The following is a 21,904-nucleotide window of genomic DNA, read 5'->3' as shown; positions in this document are numbered from 1 at the left end:
AGATAAGTTGTATTTTTTACACAATGACCAGTGGATTAGTTTAGCAAATTATCATAATCATCATCATGACTGCTCTTCCAATCCAGCCTTGGAAGAGAGAAGTTACAGAAAGCAGCATAGCCAAGGAGTGACTCTATTTACTTTTATGAATTTCCTTGTTCCTCTTATCAAATCACTCTTTGGGTGGGTTCCCCCACTCTTTGGGAATTACCCTTCTTATCAGGGTAATTATATTGTTTTACTTCATTTAATTGTTGTTCTTCATTTACTTCTGGACGTCTAAAACGAGCTTCCCACCATAGATCAACTCCTCCCAACCTCCTTTAGAGCATTATCCAGCTTCTTTATGAATATCCAGTGAATAATAAAAGGGCAAATCAACCTTGCCCCACTACACCTTCATGAAGATGGGCATTGGTTGATTTTCCCAGCAGTGGTTGAAACTGAATGGGAAAAAGAAAAAGATTAGCAGGGAATCCATTACAGGTAGTCCTCAACTTACACAATTGAGCCCAAAGTTTCTGTTATTAAGCAAGATAATTTTGCCCCATTTTAGGACTGTTCTTACCACAGCTACTAAATGAGCCACTGCAGTTGTTAAATTAGTAGCACGGTTGTTAAGTGACTCTGACTGCCCCAGTGAGAAGGTGGCGAAAGGGGATCACATGACCCCAGGAATCTGCAATCATCATAAATACATGCCAATTGCCAAGTGTCCAAATTTTGATCATGTGAACACAGGGCTGCTGCAACCCTGTTGTAACTGTGAAAAAGTCATGTCGCTTTTTTCAGTGCCGTTGTAACTTCAAGTGGTCCCTAAATGAACTGAAATAAATAGAGGACTATCTGTATTTACTGCCCATGAAACCACGCCATGTCCTTTGTGTGATGGCAACAATACTGCAGTACAGCCAAGGTTGATTGTGGGAAGTAGCACAATTTAGGTTGATCTGTTTTCTTCCCACCTCAAGAATGAGAGGAAAGCACATTAAAAATGGCTGAGAGGGAGTGCCCTGACAGATGAGCTTGATTACAGATTTGTCAAAAAATGCCATAAATTACTATCATTCCACATTGCCATTAAATTGGGAGTGTGGTATAAGCATTAACTAACATTCATGGAAAACAAACTACTCACAGTTTGCCTAGAGATACTGTCTCAGCCTTCTACATCCCAAGGATTCCGCTTTTAGCATTCATAGTATAACAGTATTTTCAGCTAAGATAAGAAACAGCTTGCTTTGGGGGGCTGTTTTTATTGTTGTGGCTTTTCATAAAACCTTTGGACACCAAAGCAAAATAGCTCAAGCATGTTTCCCATGCTCTTGCTCTCCAGAAGGAACAAATAACCAAAAGTCTCATTCCAGAAGCCTACAAGTACCATATAGACTCCATATGTTTCAAGCTGACAAGGGTTTTGGTTTTTTTTTTCAACTGACAGCCTTGTCATTGTTGTCATCTGCCAAAAGCCACAGGAGGCAAGTCAATGCTCCAGAGACAGGAGGAGCTGAAATTTAGGCCAATTAGTAAGGAGAACTTTGAAGTATGGGAACATTTCACTGTAATAGCTAGACTAGGCTGGCTGGCCTCAGTTGCTCACTGTTTATAGGCATGGGGTGCTATATTCAGTTGGAAGAGGGAGAAATGTGAATATCTAAATAGTCTAAATTGCCATCTTGTGTTATTTACTTAATGGTGGGAGAATCAGCATTTATAAAATCCAATCACAAATGCAGGTTATTAGATAATATACTGGCCTATAAACGTGTTTCCATTTCATTCTATAGCAAAACAGCCTCAGGACTTGCTAACAGCATGAAATAACAGGAAGACTCATATATACTGATTGGCACTGACACTTTATCACAGACAATCTGGGCTTTTCTCACATGAACCGAGTAGTGACTGAACAATATAGATTTATTTTACTGAATTATATGCTTAGCTTCTCCTTTTCTTCACTCCATATGTCTTGCATTTTGTCAAACTTTGTTGGAATTTAAAGAATCTGTGTCCATGGATATAAACTTTAGGAAGACTTATTAGGAAGAATAGCTTTATGATTAACTAAAGGGCCAATTAGCATTGTGTCATGGCTAAACTATCAATATTTCATAAATCTGATTTTTTTGGGGGGGGGGGAATTTCTGTAAATTCTGTTCTAGGCAGAAGGTTGTGTATGATCACAGCTGATATGTGCATATTCCCACAGTAGCTTCTCATGGCATTTTTAATTGCTGACAGCCTACAGACTCTAATTTTATTCTTTTCAAGGCCCACTTTCAATTGCTGTAGAGAAGCTAGAAAACTCAGTTGACAAAGAGATATGCTGTACATATTTATTTCTTCCAGTAAGATTTAGAACAACATACAGACAAGCCTTTTCTTTAAAGTGCATAGGGAATACAGGGAGAGAGAAAAAAACAATTGCAGAAAGTTCAAAAGCACCAAATGGCATAAATCAAATCTGAACTGAAGGGAGAAACTCAGGTTGCATGTCATCATTTCAAGTAGTTTTCAAAATTTGCCAACAGGATGAGCAACACAGATTTTTTTCCTTGTTCAAGAAACTCTGGAAGCAATGTGGGTACTGCTTTCTCCAACTGGGTGCCTTTCAGATATATCAAACTGCCGTGTGAAGCATCTATGGGAAATACACTCAAAACATTTATGACATACATATTATGATTGTGTTAAGATTGTTACTGCTACATAGCAGGGCCTTAAACTGTTAAGGGAGTTGCAGTCCAATAAAGCTGAAAGACACCAAATTAGGGAAGACTATCTTATATATTTAAGTTATCTGAAAAACCAGAAGAAGCCCAGGAGGTGGCAGTGAGGAAGACAAGTGCTATAAATTGTGCTAACATTTAGCAAAGCTCCTTTCCAACATATACAAATAAAAATAGAGCAGTAGAGTGAGGCACTGCTTCAGAATTACTGGGAGGATAAAAGCTGATAAACACATTTGAAAGGGATTATATACAGATCTTGAATTCAATCCAGTATGGCAATTCCTCTTACATTGCCAAGGCAGTAGTCCTGATCCGTACCTGATCCAGGAATAAATTGACATTTCTCATAAAGGAGGAATGTAAGCAATGGAGTCACCAAAATGTGTACTGGGGAATAGGAGCAGGAAATGGCTAGCGATTTTTCTAAAGGTATATGTTCAGCCAGAAAAGGATGCTAGAATAAACAGATGTTTAATCTTACTCTTTAGAGCTCTCATGTTTTTATGAAAAAACTTCAATTGTATCTTCTTTCAGAAGTAGTATTTTTAATGCTTTAAAGCAAAACACACATTATGAGAAGATAGTAGAACCATCACCTTGTTTAATGATAGACAAGTTCTATTTTAGGAGGTAATATCAAAGTTTGTGTAATACTAACATCAAAAGCATCTATAGTGCTGTTTCCTTGGGAATGTCTGATCAGAATTCATATGGTCAATATACAAGAGCATTAAACCAAACATTTTATCCATTGGTTATATAAAACTCCACTATAAATTGAATAGATTGATTCTAGACTCATTTGGAAGATTTGATGGTCACTAGACTAACTTTCAGTAGCTAAGCCATCTGGCTCTGAATGAATGAATTAATGCATGCATTTATGTATGCATGCAGTCAAGCGGCACTAGGACACATAATATCATTCACTGAGGATTATGGATTGAGACATGGAAGATTGGAATGACTAAATGGGAAAAAAGAGTAATCCTAAAACAAAAGGAGGTTTAAAAAACTGAAGGAACTCAGAGTGAAGGGTGTCAGTCAAAGGAATAGTGGTGAAAGGCAGAGTACACTGAAATACCTCTACAATATAAATAGGAGCTTAAATACTTCTACAACATAAATAGGAACTTTTTAATATATTTCATAAATTAAGATAACAATACCCATACCCCAATATCCCGGTTTAAATACATTCAATCCACCTGGAAAGAAGTATGCAGACATGTAATAGCAAACAAAGGGACAAGCAGCTTTTCTTCAAGTCAGGATACTTAAGGATGAACAGTTTGGCTTCCCCAGTGCTAAAACATCTGGGCTTAGTTCCCATTCTTCATTAACCGGAGTTTTCATAAAGTCTGACTGACCAGCTTGATTGTAGACATTGAGCTCCATATTTGTCACTCAGAACACCTGAGATATATGGCTAGAACTGAGGTAGGGGGAAAGGGAGAAGAAAAGGTGTCAGATATGCCAAGTCTGGCTTTTGAATTAGTATATATGCAAGGCACAATTAACAGTAAGGGAATGTTGGGAGAAGGGGAGATGAAACATCAACTGTATCATGTCAGCCAGACAGTAGTCAGAACCAAGATTTTAGTTAGTGTGGTTTATTGAATAATTTATAATTAGCTAGGTTCTCATGTCACACTAATCTGTAGGCCAAAATACAAAAATTGCAATTGGAATTCACATATTGTGTTAACCAAACACATAATGGCTTACAATAATAAGTGAACTGTATAAATCTCTCTAAGCCTATCTAGGATACTTGCAGTTCTCTTGCACCAAAGATCTCAACAGGTTAGAAAATGAGCCTACTCTTGCCTGAGAATATAACTAACTCTATTTGAAACTTCAATCTTAATGAAGAAAGCAATTTCCAATTTATCTGCTGGAGTTTATTCATTTTCTTCTTCTATTTTTTTTTAATAAAAACTTCCTTTTCAAAGATTCTAGCAATCTTCCAAAATATGGAAATACTCTACAGAAGTACAGAAAAAGGCAACTGGCCAGGAAGTCTCTCAATCATATTTCCACACAGCAGCTCTGATGTCAGTGAAAATTGATCTTTTTTATGTATTTGAGGAATTGGTCAGTTCATCCATAGAGACAGGATTCATTCATCTCCCAAAGTCTCACAGCCCAATCTGAGTCTTATTTTCACTTTTTGACCCAAAAGCACAATACTAAATTTTAGGAAAGCAAATAAAAACATAAAAATCCACATTGTCTACATTAACTACTATATCACATTTCTGAGTCATGCAAGTTAACTTCTGTATTAGGGGAAGACAAATTAAAACATTAAACTTTAATCCACAATTGCTTACTTGAGGCCTCCCTTAAGCATTCCCCAGATAAGTGAGTCACTGTAGAGCATGACCAGCAAGGCCAATTCCTCCCATATCAAAATAGAGAAACCATATAGCTTAGCAGTTTCTCAACTCTTTCATTCTGCAATTCTCCAGAACATCATTTTGCTTCCTCTTCAATAGAATAGTCAAGTGAGTTCTCCACCCTCTTACATGCCCTTGTTTAAACCCCAAGGAACCTCACCTTCTGAGCAAAATCAATAAATTTGATCCTAGAAAGAATCCGCCTCAGTTCCCCATGATTGATTTTGGGATCTGTGTCTTTCAGAGGTACATCCCGGCTCTGTGTCATCAAGGCCCACCTCAGGCGGAGCTTCCTAACTGACAGAACCCCTGGCTGGTGTTCAGAAGTGGGGCTTCTTGTCACCATAATATAAAAGGCATCTTTTTGAAGATCATTTATTCCAACTAACAAATGAAAAGGGAAACAAAAACAACCACCAGTGACTAGTAAACAGTAAATCACATTTGGATTCCTAAAGCTAATATTTATTAGTTGTTCTTAAATGAATTCAGGTTTGGCTTCTAGTTTCAGCTAAAAGCTAGGAACGGTGATCAGCGGTCTGAAAGTGCTATGAATACAAATGGCTCTGCAGCACAGATACAAGGTCACAATCACACAGCATTTTTGGTTGCACAATTACACACAAGCAAAAACAAATAATCTGAAACCTTAGCACACTGTAACTACTTCTAAATCTTAGAAATTGTAATTGCAACAACAAAAAACACAACCAATTTCATTAGAAGAATATAAGATGCCAAGAAAAATACACCTTCAGTATTTTAGATCCTTGACAGCCTAGACCAGTTTAATGAAATATGCAAATAAAGAACTGCATTGTGCATTCAAAGGAGAGATCAATATTTAACTAATAGGCTTAAGTACTACAAACAACATAACAAAAATGGGAACTGAGCCATTATTAGCCACCACAAACTAGGACATCTTTCAGCATTTACTTAAGGAAACTTGGCTTTTCCTTTCCGATGTTTCCTGGCATACTCACTAGACGAAGCAATTACTGGGTCTGTCGTATTACTCAGGTCCAAAAGGACTGAAGGGAAAGTAGGATGAAGAAGATAAAGATGGTGAGTCCTTGGCCTGGGTTCCTAAAACAGCAGCAACAACAGTAGCAGTCATAAAGGGCCCCTGCTTAATTCATCACACTCATTTCAACAGAATTAAAGTAGACCTTGTAGACCAATTCCATAGCTCTAGCCAGCGTGGCCAGTGATAAAAGGTAATGACAGCTACACTGCAAAACACAAGATTACACAGTGTAATAAAAAGAATCTAAAGCAACCTGGAACAGAGATGAGAAAAGCTTGTAATGATCAAACACCAATCAGTACATGGACATTTTCCAGTTATTACCACCTTCAAATTCCCATTAAAATGAGTCTATGTATGTATGTCAATTATCACTATTTCATCTTGCTGCCTCCTCCATTCACCTCAATATTGCTTGTAAGTTAAAGTGTCAGATTCACAATAACTGCCAATGTTCCTTGAAAAAAATTCTTGAGAGTCAGCTTTTATTTCATTTTATTTTATTCCAAGAGAAGAGGATGCGGGGAAGCAGTGGTTTGCCCAAATCCATAGATTACGGCAGGATCAGTTTTGCACCTTATATGGTTATTTATATTGCCTAAATTGAAATTAATAATGATAGCAACAGTCATGTGATATGAAGCTAAAATGAAAACAAGAATTGGAAACCTAATGTTTTTTTAACCTTCTAATGTTTTCTTCTCATCCCAGGTATTCCGATGATCTTGTATGATCAGTGGAGGAAAAGCACAGACAGGGTGAGGAAAAGTCATTAGAAAGAATAGAATAGAATAACAGAGTTGGAAGAGACCTTGGAAGTCATCTGGTCCAGGGGTCACCACTTTTCAGGCTTCAGGGACCAGTAAATTCATAATTTTAAATCCTGGGACCACTAATATAATCTGCCTAATGACTGGCTGGCTGGGTGTGGCTAGGTGGTTATGTGACTGGGTGGGCATGGCCAACTCAATGTCACTCAAGTTGAGGGGCACCTCGCTAACCTCTACTCGCCCCTCCCCTCCCAGCCACTCTTCACCTGCCTGCTTTTTAGGACCCCAACAGGAAGCAGTTGTTGGAGGTAAGCAGCCACCATGAGAAAGAGTTGGCAAAACAGCTGGATCAGTTCAAATTGGATCTGACTGAGAAGGAGGCTCAACCAAAGCACCTCACTGAGGACTACAAGCATAGGCTTCCCAAGCAGAGGGAAGATCTGTAGGAGAGCAAGGCCAGGTACCGGCACCTGGAGGCTCAGCAGGCTGAGATGGTCAGGCAGTTCCAGGCCATGATTCAGTCCCACTGGAACAAGGCCCTCTGGCTCTTTGCCACCAGTGGCACTTCCATCTAGCCTTCGCCCAAAGCCCCGTCCAGGAGACTGAAGCAGACCCCATATGGGGATTTCTGCACAAAAGCACCCTTCAACACAATAGGTTGAAGTGGGAGGCTCTGCAGCAACACAAATGTTCTTTGCACCTATCCGGCCCAGGGGCCGTAGTTTGAGGACCCCTGATTTAGTACAATATAAAAAATACAAATATTTTTTCTGCAGACCACCAAAATATTCTCGCGGACCACCAGTGGTCTATGGACCATCAGTTGGGGACCACTGATCTAGTAGTCCAACCATCTGCTAAGACAGGAAACCCTATACTATTTCAGACAAATGGTTATCCAATCTCTTCTTTAAAACTTCTAGTGTTGGAGCATTCATCACTTCTGGAGGCAAGTTGATTAATTGTTCTGTCAGGAAATTTCTCCTTAGTTCTAGGTTGCATCTCTCCTTGATTAGTTTCCACCCATTGCTTCTTGTCCTACCCTCAGTTGCTTTGAAGAATAGCTTGACTCCCTCTTCTTTGTGGCCGCCCCTGAGATATTGGAACACTGCTATCATGTCATCATGTCAGAATAGAAACACATGCATACAGATAGTCCTCGACTTATAATAGTTCATTTAGTGACTGTTCAAAGTTACAATGGCACTGAAAAAGGTGACTTATGACCAATTTTCACACTTAAAACCATTGTGGAATCCCCAAGATCAAGTGATCAAAATTCAGGCGCTTGGCAAGTGACTCATATTTATGACGGTTGCAGTGCCCTAGGGTCATGTGATCCCCTTTTGCAACCTTTTACCAAGCAATGTCAATGGGGAAGCCAGGTTCACTTAACATCCTTGTTATTAAATTAACAAGTGCAGTGATTCACTTAACAAATGTGGCAAGAAAGGTCGTAAAAAGGGAGGAAATTCACTTAACAAATGTCCCACTTAGCAAAAGAAATTTTGGGCTCCATTCTGATCATAAATCAAGGACTACTTGTACCAGATTTCTCTTTAGCTGTGCTAGCCCTTTATGTTTATTAAACAAATTTTATTCAGTTCCTTATATAGGTAATGTCTGTGTGGATTTATCAAACTTAACATTAAGAGTTTGGTCAATGTTCTCCCTTTCTTTTACTGTGTATAGCCGATATAGTTTGGCTGAGATGAATAAAGATTGTTTATGCAATCTTGGCAGGAAAATTACCTCAAGGTGGTCAAAGCTGCATTGCAGTAATAAATATTGCTACTGCTTATTGACAGAGTAATAAGCCCCTTTGTTAAAAGACAGATGAAAGCATGAACACTATTGTTTTCAAAGACATGCACACTCTTGTAATTGCTAAATAATTCTCCTAAAATGTAAGGTGTGTTCCCTAGCTTGGATTTATATCTAGGGCAGCAGCGATTCCATAGCACGCCAGGTTGAACACAGGTTCAAAATGAACATGGCTACATCTTCCAACATGTGTGATCTGACAAACATGTCCAACTCAAGGCCATTATGGTTTTATAAGTTTAATGGAATTGGCAAGCATTTGAAAAATAATCAACATTCCAGATATGGAAAAGTAATATTTACCCTAAGTCAGCTAGTGTGAAATTCCAATGGGAGACACAATTTGATGTTTTCAGATGATTAGGTCTGTAGCTTCCATAATTTGCCAATGGCTTTACTAACTAGGATACATGGGAATAAAAAGCTCACCAATTCAGAACTGGAATTTGCTTTCAAATCCAGTTTAAAATTCTGATAATCTCATAATCTGAGACTAATATATTTAAGCATTACCTCCATCTATATTACTCTGGCCCTAATTGTCAATCTACTAGACTGCCCAAACAAGCAGGTACAAGAAAAATGGAAACCCTATGTGGAATTCCTTTCCTAGGAAAAAATGTGGGTGCAAACACTTATTGGCTTTTAAAAGCATATTTCTTATCTCTTATTATGTGTATGCTTTTATGCCTGGATTTTGCAGCTGCTATACTGCATTAGGTTGATACTTTTTGCCAAAGGAAGTTTTTCTTAAAATATAAAAATATGTAGGGGTAGGGAATGGGAAGGGAATGGGAAGGGAAAGAGAGAGAGAGAAATGTAATGTTTACTACACTAGGAGAAGAGAAACCCAAGAATCTAGTCCTATAAAGCTGGTTGGGTGAATTTGGGCCAGTCTGTTTCTCTCTCAGCCCTAGACAGGAAAATTAAAAACTCTCTATCTACCAACCTAATCTACACAGCATAGAAGATTATAGTCCATAACTGTCAGAGAAGAAGCCTTTGATTCAGGCTGATGACAGATACATATGTGTTTAATAAAGAAACGGACCAGAAAAATATTCACAGAAAGAAAAATATTTTTTCCCAAAAAATATTGTTTCAAAGTCCCGGAAACACATAAAATCAGAAAAGGAAGATAGAATGGGCAAAATGTTTTTCATGCCCTTATATAACTGCAGCTTGTTTTCAAACATAATTAGATAGTGTGGTTTCAGGGCAAATGCCTCCTCCAAACTCAAAAAATCTGCACTCACCAAGCTTTTGAAGAGAGATTGCTTCTCATTAGCCCAGAAAAGAAAGACAGATTTTTTGTCCAAAGTCAGCACTGACAGTGCATCTGATTTCCTCATGTGATACGGCAGCTCATAATTCCAAACTGGCAATCCTGATTTACCATCCACAACCAGAATCTAAAAACAGAGAAACCCAGAATTAGCAAGATAAAACTTCAGGGGAAAGAGGGGGAAAAGTGGAAGAGAATTAAACAAAGGATTAAACACCCGTTCCACATCTGTTGTGTTCCCTTTAATTACCATACTTAAAAGATGCACATTAAATGCCAAAATGCCTTTAATGTCTAGCTTGGCCCTTAATCTCAGAAATGAATGATCACATGACAAATGTAATCAACGTCTTGTGGTCAGTTTAGAAGAAAGGTCATAGCTGTATCAACAGCAGATACATTTAAATGGCATAAACTACATATTCTATACGTTGCCACTAACCAGGAATTAAAATCCAAAATATCAGGGAAGGGGATCATCTGGCTTACTTTGAATTAGAATTCAAGTAATACTGCTTGTCACAATGGATCAACTTTAAATTGCACATTGGACAGCTATGCAACTCTTTCCCAATCTGGTGCTCTTCAACTGCAGAATTAACAAACCAGCATTGGGTTGAGGAAATATGTGATAAACATTTACTTTGGAGCTACCTGCCTGAATAGTTAAGATTGCACATAATTGTACTGTAAGAAAGCAGTGACTGCACCTTTCTAGAGACATTTCCATGCTGGGCCTGAAGCATGAAGTCCACAGTTTGATCATCATTGAAGTATCCCGGGCAAGGCTGGCTGTAAAAATGAAGAAAGCAGTTAGACTGAAAAGTGAACAAAGGAAACATGTCCGTGCCTGGAGAGAAGTCACTTTTCCTTCATTGGAGCATATCTGCATCCCTACGAGCCTAGACTTCATCGGAAAATTTCAGAATGTTTGTCCACTGAATCTGCTCTCCTAATCAGGAGACCAGTAGTTGTTAAAACAAAAACAAATTGACAATTTTGGGCCCTAGTAGTAACTTGAATTTTCTAGCAGCAATTTTTTCCCACTTAAGTAGAATCTGATTCAGCTAAGTTTCTACTTCACCTGAATCTTTGTGTCCTTTATGACTACTATCACCCAGTTCAGAGTAGTGAATGGAGATGAATCTTGTGCATGTACATACAGTAATACAAGAACAGGCAGTCTTCAAAGCTTCATGACCCTTTCATGCATCTTTTTAACATGGCTAGGATTACACACACACACACAAGTTGTCCATTTGGACTTGGACAAGTTCAAACCAAAACTTCAAACCAAAACCTTTTTTTAATGCTACTGGTAATGCCAAGGTTCTTGTTTCAACTGCAAAGTCATAAATACTTTCACAGTCAGAGGTAGCTTTTTTAAAATGTGTATGATATTATTTTTCATCTAATTAGGCCTGTTACCACATCTAGTAAGTTTTTGGCATAAACTAAAGATGTACCTGTTCATCTAACACCTTAACTTAAACGAGTCAAACAACTAAAAAGGGGGAATATATTGATTGCTCACTTGAAGGCAACAAAAGCCAACCAGATTCCTGAAAGAAGAAACTTCAATTATTAAGGTTACTAACAAGAATGCGGCAGGTAAGTAAATAACTGCCTAGGCAAAAATAGAATGAGTTCCCTGCTTCCCTAATGATAAATGTTGATGTTGATGTCAGTAATTACTTTAACTTATTTTCATGTCTGAGAATCAACTTACGACATTACAGACATGTCATATTAATGGAATAATTAAAAAAAAACACCAGCCATTAAAGGTTCAGATGAATATATCTTTCAGTTGCTTAGAACTGTTTCCAGTGGCTCTTCAAACAAACAGATCAACCTGACCCAACTTGATGATTCACTAGATGCGCTGAATGCCAACTCCCCAAAACCCCATCCAGTTTAACCAGATTTAAGGAAAGCTGATTTAACAGAAAAACATTCCACAAAGCTGAGAGGAAGCTCCTGTAGATTAACTCTAACAAGAGTTGTTCTCCATTAACCTGCCATTACATATGAGTTCAACAGGAGAAACAGAAAAGGTCACATTCCCACATTCAAACCCAGTAACCTGTCAATATCTGGCTGCTCTAGAGTCCAACGCTGTTCTAAATCTTGACCTCGCAGTAAAGTCAAACCATGTTCAGTGGTGATCAAAAGGTCACTGCAATTGCTGTCAGGAGATTTCACTGCCTGTAGAAACACAACGCCATCACTGCAAGATGCAGAGAGGAAAAAGAAATAATGAGTAAATTACAGTAATGTCAATCATTTTCCCAATATACTCAGTTCATACTGCTTTTCCGGTCACGGACTCATTGTAATGGCAGCAGTTCTGTACAGAACAGGTTCCCCATTTTTCTCCTAATGTGTTTTTTTTCCCTTTCAATTTCCAATCTAACGTATAAGCTTAGAACTTTCTGATGGTCTCTGCTTCAACTATTAAGCAGGTACCATCTGTTTTATTTTTCTGCTATTATTGTAAAAGCAATAAATGTTTATCTTTAAAAAAAAAAGGCTCTGACTCAGTTTAACTTTTCTAGATTAACCAAGCCTGGGTAAGTGCTACCATTCAGCTATTATTATGTTTGTTATTATGGTTTCTGTCCTTGGAATCTTCTAATTTTAACCACACAATAATGGTGCTGGGTATTTGAGCCTCAGAGAGAGCACTTGAACCAAGACATTTATGCAAATACTTATAGCGTTTTTTAATAGGAAAAAAAAGGAGATATTGTGTCTTTATAAGATAGGGTTACCAAATGAGAGTTGATGCTGAGACAAACTCTCAATCAAATCATGGTTTGTATTGCTAGTTAAGTTCATATGAAGGAGAAGGTGTGTAGTCTGGGGCAACATCTAAACAAATTTGTGTATTGAGCCTTGGTGGCACAGTGGTTAGAATGCAGTATTGCAGGCTACTCACTGCTGGCTGCCTGCAATTTGGCAGTTTGATTCTCACCAGGCTCAAGGTTGACTCAGCCTTCCATCCTTCTGAGGTCAGTAAAATGAGATTTTGGGGGGAAATATTCTGACTCTTTAAGCCACCTAGAGAGGGTTGTAAAGCTCTGTGAAGTGGTATATAAGTCTAAGTGCTATTGTTATTGCTGGGAGTTCGCAAGAGAGACTTCAGACTTTTACTTTTTAAGCCCACCAGAAATATTTTTATTTTCTTTATTTATTTTGTCAAACGCTTACATTATGATAGAAATAAGAATAAACATGAGTTTAAATACAAGAAATAGGAACTAATAATTGGGGACAATAGGACAGGGACTGTAGGCATGATTGTGTGCTTATGTATGCACCTTACAGACCTATTAGGAATGGGGTGAGGTCAATAGAGGTTAGTTTGAGGGTAAAGGAGTGGGGATTTGAGCAGGTGACAACTCTGTTGCTGAAATCATGCTTCCTGCAATCAAGCTTAGAGCGGTTTACATTAAGTTTATATCTGTTGTGTGCTCTTGTGTTGTTGTGGTTGAAGCTGAAATATTCATTAACTGGTAAGACATTGTAACATATGATTTTATATACTATTCTTAAGTCCAATCTTAGCCGGCATAGTTCAAAGTTGTCTAAACCTAGAATCTCTGGTGATATAGGGTATTCTGTTGCGAATAGAGGAATGTAGTACTCTTCTGGTAAAATACTTCTGCACTCATTCAATTGTTTTAATGTCTGATATACAGTGCGGATTCCTCAGTATTACCAGAGGAGAAGTTTTGTCAGATTAGATTTACAACTCTGAAAGCCTTTTTGGCAATGCTGTTGCAGTGAGCTCTGGCGCTTAGGTCATTCAATATGAGAACTCCAAGATCCTTGACAGAGTGAGTTTCGTCAACAAGATCATATCCGCCTAGCTTGTATTTGGTGTATTGATTTTTTTTTTTACTAAAAACTAATTCCAGCATAAAATGTTTGTGATGGGTTTAAGGTAATTGTCCTGCACTTTGCTAAGGAATTAATTAGAGTATATCAGTAGTCCTTGACTTAGGACTAAAATTGGGACCAAAATTTCTGTTGCTAAGCGAGGCAGTTGGACATTTTTACAACTTTTTTTTTTTGCTACAGTGGTTAAGTGAATTACTGCAGTTATTAAGTGACTCATGTGGTCGTTAAGCAAATCCAGCTTCCCCCATTGACTCTGCTTGTTGAAATCCAACTGAGAACGTCTCAGATTGCAATCACACAATCCTGGGATGCTGCAGTCTTCATAAATACATGCAGCTGGACAAGTGCCAAAATTTTAATTACTTTTTATTTATATGTCTTCCCAACTCACTCTCAGTGATACTGGGTAGTTTACAAGGATAAAATCCCAATACAAAAAGGAACACACGCACAGAGTGATTATAATCAAGCCATTTGATGGGCTCCATGCATTTTGGGGTCCCCAGGCCCATTGGCACAACCATATCTTCAAAGCCTTGCAAAAGACTGTCAAAGTGTGTGTGTGGGGGTGGGGGAGGCAATCTCATCTCTGCAGGGATGATGTTCCACAGGGAGGGAGCCACCATGGAGAAGGCCCTTCTTCTTGATACTCACCAGATGGACCTTCTTAGGAGAGGAAACCCATAGCATTATGTGCCCATGGGGATGTTGTGACAGCCATAAGTGCAAAGATGGTCATAAGTCACTACTGTTGTTAAATGAATGGTTGTATTAAGGAATACCTGTATGAGAAGTTTTTAGATATCTGTTTTTTCCCCCAGAAAAATTCAAAATGATTTAATGTCATTAAATTAAATTAAACTAACTAAAAGAAATAAATAGGACTACAGCCTATGGTCTTTAATAATGTTCCCTTCTTCCAGATTGCATATTAGAATTCAACGATCACTTTTTGGTGGTTTCCAAGAGCTGCATTCAAAGCTTTCAGAAGCTGCCTGTGCCTGAGGCCCCAGGACTGCGCCTCTAGAGAAAAACAAAGAAGCAGCATGTCAAATGTTCAATGCTGCAGTGAACCTCCCTGCTATTATGTACTACACTGCAAAATTCTGTGTAACAGCATAATAAGCACAGTGGACTCTGAGAAGTTGGGTCAAATTGGGTCAAAGCAGACCACTATTTATATCAGAGATAGGGAACTATGACCCTTTTATGACTTGTGAACTTCAAGTCCCAGAATTCCTGAGGCAATGTAGCATAGTTCCCCCAATTTATATCCATGCACCCTGCAGATAAATCGGTGCCCACGTTAAGATGCCAATAGAGTCCTAGGTTTCACCTTATGTATTTACATACTCATCCAGGCCTAGGATAGCATTATGTATACTTATCTCCATGTACAACTTCTCTGCTAATGCTACAGATGTATCTGTGCCCAGGCTTATAAATATTTTAAGTAATTTAACCTGAAACAACTATTCCTACCCCAACCTTTTAACTTTAACTTTTAACCACTAAATATTAATCTCCATTTCAGATTAGATAGTTCTTACTGTTTATTAGTTACCATCTGTACATTTAGGGCTAATTTTATCTACTTTCTATTCAGGTTTTTATGTTCTTAGTCATTTTTTTTGCTGGGGAGGGGTTTGGGGGGAGAGGTGTCTGTTTTGTATAGTTTTACATAGTTCACTTTTAATGTTTAATAAACAACCAGTACCCCACTCGGCCATCATTTCAAAGATATTTCCTTACCTAAAACTGAAACAGAATGGATAGATAAAATTGCAGTGGGAAACAGGAGCAACTTTTAACTTCCTGCCAGCTTCTCCATTGAGTTTTCTTGTGGAAATTTGGCAGGGGCATTGGAAATCTCTGCCCCTTCCCTTGCTCCCTCCCTCCCTTCCCCCCTTCCCCCATTCCTTCCCAATGGGCATGTAAGTTGCTGTTATTGGGTGGGGAGGGAGCAAGAGATTTCAAGATTGGCTGGGAAACTGTCACAGAATATTGAAAATGGAAATCATATGACCACAGCAGCAGCCCAGCGGTTCAGCAAAAGCTATAACCTCCCCAACTTTCATTCCCTCATTCTCTCTGGAGTCATGGATCAAAAATTGTTGTTTGTTCTTTCATCCAATTAAAGGTCATGACAATAAAGAGGTTTTTTATAATACATAGATATTTCTAGTGCACAATGCATTGCTTTTGTCTAATGGTAGTTTTAGTTTAACTTTAGTTTTACAGTATATGTATATTGGACTTGGATCGCAACAACAAAAATAACTGGACCTAACTCTAACTCTTTAGCCAGCTGAAGATTCATGCATTTCACACTGAATTAAGACTGGGTGATTCACAAATACCGCTGTAGAGAAAAGATAGTGTCATACCTGTAAATATCAATGAACTCTAACAAATTGACCAATCTGTGTTTTTCCCATTCTGGTTCTTCGTGCTGCAGTCCTGAAGGGAAATTATCATGATTTCTGGCCTGTGCAAAGATATCTCGTAAAGCAACTGCATAGACTCGACCTAGGTAAAAAGGAAATGCAAAGTCTAAAATTCTGTTGTTTGATAAAGCAGGTGTGAAATCAGTCAGGAGCTGGAAACTTAAAGGCATTCAGTAGAGACATCCCATCACTATGAGGGCCTTTATATGTATACAGATAAAAATTCTAGCTATTCTATATAATCATATTTCTGTTCAGTTGAAATATTATATATATATATATATATATATATATATATATATAATTCAGCTTTGTTCAGGTATTTTGTAGTTGTAGCAACGCTTTGGCAGAATCTCATCTGAGAATCTCAGAATCTCAGATGAGATTCTGCCAAACGCTTGCTACAACTTTAAAAGCACAACTACAATGACATGGGAAAATACCCGAACAAAGCTGAATGCCATACATGTAAGTACCCACAAAAACTTGAGTGTATGTATGTATGTATGTATGTATGTATGTATGTATGTATATATATATATATATATATATATATATATATATATATATATATATGTGTGGATCTTTGGTTGTTCGGGTTTTCTCCCGCGTAAGATTCAAGTATCTAGGCAACGTTTCGATGAAGTCTCATTCATCATCTTCAGGCTTCTGTCTCCGGCTCTGTGCTTCTCAGAGTGATGTGAGATTGCAGCTGCTTCTTCCTTTTAACTGCTAGTGGGGTGGGACTTGATTGGGTGGGGGCTTGGCTGTGTTCTGATTGGGTGGGGTGTGTTCTCATTGGTAGGGGGTTTGGCTGTGTTCTGATTGGTTGGGGGTTGGCCGTGTTCTGATTGGTTGGAGGCGTGTTCTGTTCAGGTGGGGGCTTGGTTGTGCTCAGGTTAGTCTTAGTTGCTGGGGATTTGAGTTGGTGAGCTGTGATCTTGCTGTTTGGCTTCGAGTTCGTGGTCGTGCTGCATCTTCATAGTGGGTGTCGGTTTGCTTCATGTATGGCTCGGAGGGGTTTGAAGTGGGTAGTGATGCAGCTGCAGTGCAGCTTCTGGTCCATGGTCGTGTCTCATCTTCTGAGTGGGTGTGAGTCTGTTTTCTACATGGAAGTGTGGTGGTGGCATCTTGTGTGGCTCTCATGGGTGTGGGTCTGGTGTCCTTCTTCATGTTAGGTACTCGTCTGTTCATGAGGGCGGGTTTCCAAATGGCTGGAAGGCGGGAGGTGTCATCTCGTTTGTTCATGCTGTGTGGGCGTTTTTCTATCTCTATGGCTTCTCTGATTATTCTGCTGTTGAAGTGTTCGGTTGGTTGAGAACACGCCTCCAACCAATCAGAACACGGCCAACCCCCCAACCAATCAGAACACAGCCAAACCCCCTACCAATGAGAACACACCCCCACCCAATCAGAACACAGCCAAGCCCCACCCAATCAAGTCCCACCCCCACTAGCAGTTAAAAGGAAGAAGCAGCTGCAATCTCACATCACTCTGAGAAGCACAGAGCCGGAGACAGAAGCCTGAAGATGATGAATGAGACTTCATCGAAACGTTGCCTAGATACTTCGAATCTTACGCGGGAGAAAACCCGAACAACCAAAGATCCACATACAAATACCCACGAGAACCTCAGAAAACATATATATATATATATATATATATATATATATATATATATATATATATATATATATATATATATATATATAATTACACACACACACACACACACACACACACACACACACACACTCATACAAGACTCTTTGCATTGGTATTAATGTGACCTAATATCTAAATTATTATTACGGATAATCACATAGTCAGCCAGATGTTTAGGCTCAATTTGACATTTTTACCTACCTATCAAATCCTTTCTGAGGACCTGGGATAGGCAGATGTTATTTGACCATGTTAAGGGTATTGCTGCAGGATGTAAGCTTTTCCAAATAAAGCTGCCTTTTGCAATTGACTGGTGGTGTCTTCCACTATGCCACTGATCTTTGCACAAAGCTTCTGATATTTCTATTGACTCCTTCTAGGGACTTGATTATCCAATCATATGGCTGGGAGTTGAATGCTTTCTTTTACATTCAAGTTGGCGTCCCTTCTCTTAAGAGTTTTCCAAAATCATCTTGTCAATTAGGAGCTGATCTTTTGTTTCCTCTGCTCTTTGGACAGTTTCCTTTTGGCTCAGGTATCAATATATTTTTAGCTTTTTTTATATGAAAGAAATTGGTACCTTTCTAAGCAATACAGTACCAGTTATGTGTATATGTGAAATAAAAGGGGCTGATAGCTATTAAAAAGATACTGAATAAGGTTGGGTTTTACAGAAAAGTCATGCCCATAGTGATTTCATCTTTTTTATCCACCTTGACAACTAGATATTCTTTAGGAATGTAAATCGCTATGCTTGGTATGATTTTGGCATTTATAAATTAAAGAAATAAATATCCTGAAGGCAAAGCCTATGAAATGCTAGTCATCAGGATCAAAGTAATGCTGCAGGGTTGATGGGTCAAACTGTTTTTATGTAATTTCAATATGATTTAGAAATAAGAATAAGAAAGCAACTGGACATTTTACCAAAGCCAAACAGGATGTAGACTGCTCCATGGCAGGTGATATAAGTCTGTGGATTAATCAGTTTTCCACTTCTATTGATACTGTACTTCACAGGTCCTCCCACTGGGTTTCCAGTTTTAGTCGATATCAGGATAAAGCTTAATTCTGGCTACATAAAAAAAAAAAGATAGAGGGGATGTAAAGATGGAAGTCCAATTACTCTCTATCCAATGCACATCCAAGAAAGACTGAATGAAAAAAAAAATATTATTTTCTAGCTGCATCCTGTTAAATCTTATCAGGTTTCTTATTTAACCAATCTATCCAAGGGTCAGATCCTGTGGGGAAAGTTGAGTATAGCTTATTACTGCAGTTTTTGAATTAACAAAAGTTTATAATATTTTTCTGCTTCAGAAAAAAAGGCTGGCACATTTTGGAAGACTATTCATTAAGCAATTATTCTAGCCTTGCCTAATCTTTCTAAATATCTTGAACATCTTGTTGGGATAAGCTATAAGAAAATAGTGTGTTCAGATCTTTCTCCTTCCTTACCCAGGCTTTTGAAATGCAGCCTACCTGTGTTTTTCCAAGAGTCAAGACCATCAAATCGCTGATGCGATCTCCATCCACATCAGGTATAATAACAGCTGGAGCAGCCAAGATTCCATTAGAAAAGTGGGAGGTATCAAAGGTCCAAACTGGCTTCCCTAAAGGATGATATACAATAACATATGTATCAGCCAAGAAGCATCTTACAAACTGGCTAGGGTTTACAGGTAGGGTGTGCTCGATTGGTGAGGGTGTAGGGGGAGGTGGCAATTGAACAAACTTCAACCAAAAGCTGGTCACATTTATCAAATATTCAATTTAGCACTTTCCAGGTATGTTAGGATCGCAACTCCAATAATTTAATTTCTAAAGATCGTTGGAAATACAATAATTAAGTCAGATCTGTGGTTCCCAACTGCACACTGCACTGGCCCAGGGTTGCCCCAGCAAACCTACAGGTGTGTCACAGTTATTACTTAATAAACAGAACTCTTATTGCTGATGGGCAGAGTTTGGGAACCATGAAGGGCACCATGAACTCAAAAAGTTTGGGAACTCTTTTTATCTTAGCTTGTTTTGTTTTCATATTCGGTGACAATGTTGCAAAGCCCAGCGGTTCTGGATTTGTAGGTAGTCCTTGACTTATGACAACAACTGAGCTCAGAATTTTGGTCATAAGCCATTGCAGTCTAAAATCAAGTCACATGTGACCAGTCTTAAATTTATGAGTATTTTCCAACATTTGATAAGTGAATCACTGCAGTCAATAAGCAAGTCACATGGTCATAAGTCCAAATCCAGCTTATCCAAGAGGGTTTTTTTTACTGTAAAACATTTTTAAAAACCCACAAAATGCAATCGCATGACCACAGGATGCTGCAAGCTATCATAAATGCAAGCCAATTACCCAGCATCCAAAATGTAGTCACATGATTGCAGACTCCTCACATCCTGGACACAAACTGATTCATCTTTTTCCCTCAGGATGGTGCTACAGAGCAGCGATGGCTAACCTTTTCGTCGTCGTGTGCCAAAAGTGTGCCCATGCGTACGCACATGCCTACACCCATAATACATAGTTTGACCTGCAAAATATTTGCCACTTTACAAATCTGTGCCTGTTTTCAAAACTGTGTCTTATTGACCCTTTTTGTGTCCATTGTTGAAGTTTACATTATTTTAAAAGTAATTTATATGGTTAGCACTGAAGAAAGAAGGTTGACAATTCAATGGCACAGTAGATCCTTGACACTTCTCATCTAAAAGATCAAATGTTGGAAGAAAAAAGAAGAAGCTGTTCAACAAGGTATCATTATTCCTTCTAATAAGGAATCAGAGTCAGAAAATGGGGTGTTTCAATAGTGTGAATTATTAGCTGCACCAAATCAACTTACCTGATGGGGCACTCAGAAGACTGAGGAATGCAGAGGTCCCAGTAACAAGACAGACAGGCTGTGCAGAAAATGCAGAGTCCAAATTCTTACACTGCACACCCAGAATCCCTTCTTTAACATGGCTGGACCATAAGATGCTGCCGTTCATACCCGAAAGTGCTATTATTGTTACCCATGGTGTGGAGACACCTGAGGACACAGGTAGAAGAGGTAAATTGATCTTTCTATAACAAAAGGGGGGAAACTGCTGTGGAGAGTTGTGCTCCTTTCAAATTTTTCCAAGGCTACTTGGAAAGTGAAGTATACATTGCAACATATCGCAGTGAAGTGATTGTTCATTAAGAAATCAAAGACACTAAATATTTCGTTTAAAAACTGTCACTCAGATATGGAGCAATTGTGTTCATGTTCTTTGCCAGCAAGTTTGCTAGAAAGAAGGTTGAGTTTGTGGGCTGCCAGCTTGATACAATTTCATTAAGCTCTCAGTTCTGAAATTACTTATTACAATATGAATACTTACCCAATACACTAGCATTTTTCAAAGCTGTGAAGGAGAGTAAGACATCAGGGAGACCATCATTATTTACATCAAAAAGTTCTGGTGGAAACAGAACTCCATCTGAAAAATAAGGTGGAATAGTTACTTTTCCAGAGTGTACCTCCCATCTATTCTAAGCATATTCAGGATGGCTATTGATACAGGTATCATAAAAATTTTGTGGTAAATGTAATTTCACTATTTTCTGCAGTTTAGCCCACTCAGACAAATTTCTTGACCATTGTAATCAATTCACATGAGCTAACATCTCACAAAACGACCTTCTTGAGAAACCTTTGATCCTGACCCCTTATCCTAAAACTCAAAATCACTACTATTGCTACAAATGTAAGGGAGAGTTCAGATCACTTAAAATCCAAGAACCTGAGGTGCCTGGCATGAGTTTTGAAACATTTCAATATGAGGAAAAGAGGAATTGAACAAAATTGATG

General features: G+C 38.5%; 1 protein-coding gene across 1 annotated transcript; it reads right to left on the bottom strand.

Moving 5' to 3' along the window:
* Nucleotides 1-2,325: 2,325 nt before the first annotated feature.
* On the bottom strand, nt 2,326-21,583 carry FAM234B (family with sequence similarity 234 member B). Its single transcript, XM_087934687.1, has 11 exons — nt 21,435-21,583; nt 20,915-21,103; nt 19,548-19,678; nt 18,993-19,140; nt 16,340-16,481; nt 12,133-12,276; nt 10,757-10,838; nt 10,018-10,173; nt 6,124-6,226; nt 5,298-5,521; nt 2,326-4,170 (listed from the first exon to the last, which is right to left on the bottom strand). The coding sequence occupies exons 2-11, from the start codon at nt 21,060-21,062 to the stop codon at nt 4,165-4,167; spliced, it is 1,284 nt and encodes a 427-aa protein (XP_087790813.1). The 5' UTR covers nt 21,063-21,103; nt 21,435-21,583; the 3' UTR covers nt 2,326-4,164.
* Nucleotides 21,584-21,904: the final 321 nt, after the last annotated feature.

Source organism: Pseudonaja textilis, chromosome 5 (genome assembly GCF_049901715.1).
Source record: "Pseudonaja textilis isolate UNSWEBS1 chromosome 5, rPseTex1.2, whole genome shotgun sequence".
Taxonomy (NCBI): Eukaryota; Metazoa; Chordata; class Lepidosauria; order Squamata; family Elapidae; genus Pseudonaja; species Pseudonaja textilis.
Note: the sequence above shows the minus strand (reverse complement) of the source record. Positions and strands in the feature narration are given on the sequence as shown.

Excerpts from the sequence above, each read along its gene's own strand:
- FAM234B (XM_087934687.1), bottom strand. The coding sequence starts at position 21,062 with ATGAACGGCAGCATCTTATGGTCCAGCCATGTTAAAGAAGGGATTCTG. Across the intron at positions 19,679-20,914 it reads TCTTCTGAGTGCCCCATCAG|GGAAGCCAGTTTGGACCTTT; the intron begins GTAAGTTGATTT and ends ATCATCCTTTAG. Across the intron at positions 5,522-6,123 it reads CCCAGTAATTGCTTCGTCTA|TTGGAATAAATGATCTTCAA; the intron begins GTGAGTATGCCA and ends TTCATTTGTTAG.